Source organism: Penaeus japonicus, unplaced genomic scaffold (genome assembly GCF_977035675.1).
Source record: "Penaeus japonicus unplaced genomic scaffold, GWHDUDI00000001_assembly GWHDUDI00000038, whole genome shotgun sequence".
In the NCBI taxonomy this organism is placed as follows: Eukaryota; Metazoa; Arthropoda; class Malacostraca; order Decapoda; family Penaeidae; genus Penaeus; species Penaeus japonicus.
The window spans coordinates 5,467,833-5,473,861 of NW_028234440.1; the positions used below are offsets into that span (position 1 = coordinate 5,467,833).

The 6,029-nt window shown below is 34.3% G+C and overlaps 1 protein-coding gene across 1 annotated transcript in view; it reads left to right on the forward strand.

The window, feature by feature from the left end:
* The window catches only part of Syx5 (syntaxin 5), an 11,491-nt gene extending 6,655 nt beyond the window's left edge, over positions 1–4,836 (forward strand). The window contains exons 4-7 of the mRNA XM_043007784.2: positions 1–14; positions 143–393; positions 905–1,236; positions 2,788–4,836. The exon at positions 1–14 is cut by the window's left edge and continues 42 nt beyond it. Of these exons, the coding sequence (XP_042863718.2) occupies positions 1–14; positions 143–393; positions 905–1,236; positions 2,788–2,947 (757 nt within the window). The 3' untranslated portion in view covers positions 2,948–4,836. The remainder of the gene's footprint in view (positions 15–142; positions 394–904; positions 1,237–2,787) is intronic.
* Positions 4,837–6,029: the final 1,193 nt, after the last annotated feature.

Sequence of the window (6,029 nt, forward strand, 5' to 3'; positions counted from 1 at the left end):
AAAGTTAACCCACTGTAAGTAACAATTGAATTGTATATTTTTTCATTATTTCTTTTAGAGCTTTGACATCTAGAAATATTTTCCTTGTTTTACCCACGGTGTGGCTCATATATTAGTCCCTCATATCATCACGTTTCTACAGTGGCAAGAAAAAGATCTCTGTTCGACGACAGCCACGACCGAGAGATTCAGGAGTTGACGGGAATCATCCGCCATGACTTGACTTCCTTGACCAAGCAGCTAGGAGATCTTCGTAACCGATCCCATGTCTCAGTGTCAGGGAACAACACTGCTCACATTCAGAAACACTCCTCCAATATTGTAGGATCACTTCAGACCAAGGTGGCTCTTATAACACAGAAATTTAAGGATGTCTTGGAGGTTCGAACTGAGGTAGGTCATGCAGTAATGTTGAATAATGGGTTTGAAAAGTCATTTAAATGATGCGGGTTTTTATTATGATTTTTTGTGTATGACAATATTTTGGAACTCTTTCTCTTGTAAGATGATAACAGCAACAAAAGTGTTGAATACCTTTGCACTATTATTATTATTATTATTATTATTATATATATATATATATATATATATATATATATATATATATATATATATATTGAAATATGTATATATGTATATGTATATATGCATATCTATATGTATATGTATATACGTATTTTTGTGTGTGTGTGTGTGTGTGTGTGTGTGTGTGTGTGTGTGTGTGTGTGTGTGTGTGTGTGTGTGTGTGTGTGTGTGTGTATTAGATTTTATACCTAATCAGAAATCAGTAGATGATCTGTTAAACTTCTCATGTTTACAAAACAGATATATGTAATATTTAGTATTGCAACCTCTATTATGGTATATTACTCCAGAGGTCTAAAGAACCCAATTACCTCAACAGAACCTGAAGAAGCAGGCAGAGCGGCGAGAGCAATTCACAGGCGGCGCTGTTAGTAGCGAGTTACCTCCTGGTGCTGTAGCGGGACACCATCAAGGCTCTGTGTTGTTAGCAGATGAAGCAGCTGCATCAGCTTACAGCAATGGTGAAGTGTCCATAAACCTAGGTCAAGGAGGTGCTTACCATCAGCAGTTGCAGTTGATGGAAGAACAAGATACATATTTACAAAATCGGGCAGATACAATGCGCACGATTGAGTCGACTATCGTAGAACTAGGCCAGATGTTCACCCAGCTGGCGACTATGGTCAAAGAGCAAGAGGAATTGGTTCACCGGTGAGTGTTTATTGACTCCTATGTAAAAAAAGTTGTATTTACAGTAGGCTTGTGTTTATGTACAGGATTTTTCAAAAGTATATATTTTACAATATATACATCATCATTTAAGACACTGTTGAAGACAACTCCATTGTTCAAATTCATTTTTATAAAAAAAAAAAAAAAAAGCAATAAATAGTGCCATGAGAATTTAACCACATTCTTAGAGCCACCACATGCTTAGCATCACCAATTCATGCAAAATGCATGACCTTGACTTTTTTTTTTCATGTTTGAGAGTTTAAAGAAAAGAAAATGGAAAGCTGTGTATAGGATAATTCAGTATCCTATCAAATTTTATAAAGTGTAACTTTCACAAGATAAAATGAATGACCTTGATTTGATGAAGCACTGCTTGATTGTGGAGCTTTCAAATAATTTCCCGGCCATGATACCACGCAGTTTTCTTAAAACTCTACCACTGGTTCAAAAATTTGCATTGACAAGTTGGCTCATTCCATTAAATTATTGTGATGCAGAAGCTTGCTAAGTTCCAGCCTATTTTTATGATGCTATGCATTACCCCACCTGACAAGTTCTAAGGTCTCCCTCAACTTGTTTCCAAAATTTTAATGTTTTCATAACTGAGTGACATAGATGTCCATCCTTAGGGACAGCCTCCTCCAACTTCTTTGGAATGAATTTGAAAAGAACAGTACTTTTGTAAATACCAGTCTTATTTGGAGCTGTCTCTCCATAAATTTTTGTAAGGGCAGCATGATATCCCTTTCCTACCACTCAAATTTCACAAGATGTTTGGTGTTGACTCATATTTTAAACTTCTCTGAATTCATACTATTTGATGGGTATGACTTTTTACACTATAAGAACTTAGTCAAAGTAAATGGAGCCATGATGTCTTAAAGTCCTATTTTTAGTTTATTGGACATTAGTTGTGAAAGTGTAATGCATTTCTGATTGGTTATGAAACTCCACAAACATTTTGAATACCCCTTGTAAAGAGAGGCATAAGTAATACACAATAATAGATATGCATGCAGACAACTTAGAAACAATCTTACACTCACAAACACTCTCACATCCACAAACTCTCACATATTCTCAAAAACCCATACACCCACAAACACCTGTACATTCCTAAATACCCAGAGACCTATACTTGCACATTTACAAATACCCACAGACCCATATTTGCACATTCACAAATACCCAGAGACCCACACTTGCACAGACATCCACATCTACAAATGCCCCCTACACCTTCAAACCCCCTTCACAGACCCACACACACTCACATTGCATGCAGTCTGGTGGTCAGAAACACATGGTTATCAATCATCTTTGCATCTGTTTTGTTGCTCATGTTGAGTAGTTCAGAGATAAAACAAATATCTGCCCTTATTGCATAGTACCTTTTCAGATGTACATCAGTTATCTTATTTATACACATGACAGGTGTTGATATTTGGAAAGTAATTTAATTGCTTTGGTTTAAATAAGATTAGAATATCAAAACTCACCATTCGTTCCTTCTTTTTCCGTTTACAGGATTGACGCCAATGTAGAAGATGCAGAATTAAATGTTGAAGCAGCCCATTCCGAACTTCTTAAGTATTTCAAGTCTGTTTCCTCTAATAGAATGCTGATGATTAAAGTATTTGGTATAATGATTGTATTCTTTGTTATTTTTGTTGTTTTTATGGCATAGAATATATGTGATATTAGTATTGTTTATATTGTGAGAGTATGAAATCTTGTTAACACCATATTAGAAAGGTAACCAATAGCTTTGTAAATCATATTATTATAATAAGCAGAGTAGAGAAATACTGCCAATACTTAAGACTTTAAAATTCTTCTCCACTTAAAAAAATATATTTACGGATTATTGCAACCACTTAGAAAATGGTTCCAGAACTGGTGTTCCCAGTGGTATTTGTCAAAAAAAATAGTTCCTGCTTGAAAGCATTGCTAGGTATCATCTGCAGTGTTCTAGCAGGTGCTGTCATTATTTTGACAGCAATCACTACTAGAGGTACCAAGGATAGTTTTGGAGCTAGTTTCCTATTGGTTGTGTTAACTGGAGGACAGATCTAGTCTTAAAATATTGGCTACACTTCCCAACTCTGATAATGAGTATATCTGGAGTATGTTTCAAGGTGTTTATGGGATAGATTTTTTTATTTTTTCGGGATTATTATTATGATGATCATATTGTTACATCATTTCCAGTTTCTTTCCCTGATGTTTTAACTGTCTTCCCACTTTCCTTTTCCTCCTACTCTTTCCTTCCTTCTGTCTTGCCCTTTTCTTTTCCCCATTACTCCCTCCCATCTCTCTGTTATGTTCCTCTTCTGTTTATTCCTCCTTCACTATTCTTGTTCTTTCTTCCATATAAACATAAACACATTCTTGGTATGAATGAATTCGTGAGGGAAAGAGAAACTCGTCTCAGCACTCGGCTTCTGTTGCGCCATGTACATAGTGAAGAACTGCAGATTTTCTATCTTGAGAACTTTTGCAGGAATACTGTATTCTTTGGTCTCTTACCCTTTTCCTTTGCAGTGTTGATTTCTTCCTCTTGCTTTTTTTTTCATTATTATTTTTATCATTTTTATCCTGGCATGGATTCCCTCCTCTCCCCTCCCTTTCCCTTTTTATCTAAGACTCCATGTGCAACCTGTTTCTTCTTTTCTTCTTTTCCTTTAGTTGTTCTTCTTATTACCTTTGCTATCTTTCCTGTTCTCTCCTTTTTTCAATGTTATAATTCCTCCAGTTTCAAGAATTAGACCAGCCATTTCCTAAAAGCAGTCGATCAATATCTCCAAGTGGTTTTGTGTCTCGTTTTTTTGTGTTCCTCTCTGGTAACAACTTCCCATTAGATATTGGAGCCAAACAAAGTAAAATAATAATAATCATGATAAACATTCATTCCAATTCTTGTATCAACAGAATTAATACCTACTTCCCAGTGACTTTTTATTTATTTATTTTTTTTTTTACACAATTGCAAACACAAGCACCACATATAAGCTAACAGCTGTACACACAAAAAAACACTTACACTAACACTTACACACACAAGCACACATACACTAACACTTACACACACAAGCACACATACACTAATACTTACACACACAACCCCACATACACTAACACTTACACACACACTACTTTTTCTTATCCCAGCAAAATTCTTACCCATGATTGTGAGGTGATAGATTAAGGAAGAAAAATTCCTATTTCCAGAAAGGAATGACATCTAAAATCTCTACCTTTCATTATGTATATCTGTATATTAATTAGACCATATTATTTATCAATTATGTATATCACATAGATTCATTTTAGTTTGTATAGTAGCCATTCCTTGAAAAAAAAAAAAAATCATAATTCACATTTTAAGGACATGGGTTATATTTATGCATATTTCTCTTTTATCAGGTCTTTCCAGTATAAGTTAAATTCTTTCATTTTTGCTTTTCCAGCCACTCTATCAGCTGCCATGGTTGTACAAGGACTATTTATATATGCATGTGTAATAGATACTATTATAAATACTTTGATTTTATTAATAAACCTGCATATCTTGAAGTCTTATTCATTTGTTTTTCTCCTCTGTAAGATTTTGCAATAAAGTGTGTAAGAATACACACTTTATGATATTTGTTTAGTACTTAATAGGACCGAAGGACAGTTATAAATATATTTCTGATAATAAATATGATTTTTCTTAGGAAAGACATCTTAATTGGTTTTAGTCAAAATGAAAATCTCTTTGAAAAGTTCTGCTCTTAAAAAATCCTTCCAGCTTCAGTGGGTGATGCTGAAGATGAATGTAGAAAGAATAAATTATTTACAATGAACTGTATCAACAGCATAAGTTATTAGCAACACAGAGAAGGCAGGATACAGAAAAAATCTATCAGGTTAATTTTGCTTGACATAGGCAATTATAACTTCCCTATTGACAATATTTGCAAATCATGTAGCTCTCATTATGGGTGAACTTAGCTGCCCACTTTTGCCTTCTCTGAGACAGGCCACATCCTAAGATATTCAGCCTGGGCTGGGCATGTTAAGATTAACTTATGCCTTGATTATTGAGTCTACATGTGATATATTTGCAAAGTAATACTAATTATAATAGCATTTGGTATGATGCCCCAGTCACACCATTGCAAAAATGAATAGCTTAATTTCAACAAAAGGAAAAATGCAGCACTAAAGTGATTTGACATTGTGAAAAATGCCCATTGCAGAAGGGTTAAATAGGTGTTGCTTTACATTTTCAATTCCACTATTAGTGTAACCATAACTTCTGCTGATGAAAATATTCATATTTCACACACAAGTAACTTAGATTGCAATTTAAATATTGAAGGGCTAAACAGATATTACATGTTTTTCCATATGAAAAGAGCCATCACACTAGGGAGGAATTTAGAATAAGCAATATACATTCTGGTATCAGGAAATATTTAACACATTGTCAGTTATATGACCTATGGATTTTAATTTTCTATCCTTTTGTATGACGATCAGCTATTAAAGGATGCAGAAGATATGCATGTATGAAATATTATTAGTGTGGGACATCCTCTTTTTTCCTAATGGATTGTGATGCACACTTGTTTACTATAAAGGTGACTGAAGTTTGAAACTGAACTATGAAGTCCATTCTCCCTCTAAGATCTGTCTGTTAGTAGTAGGAATTTCAGTGTGTATAGTATTCCATGGTGCTGTACTGTTTCATTAATACAGGAATATCCAATTTTACTTTTTTA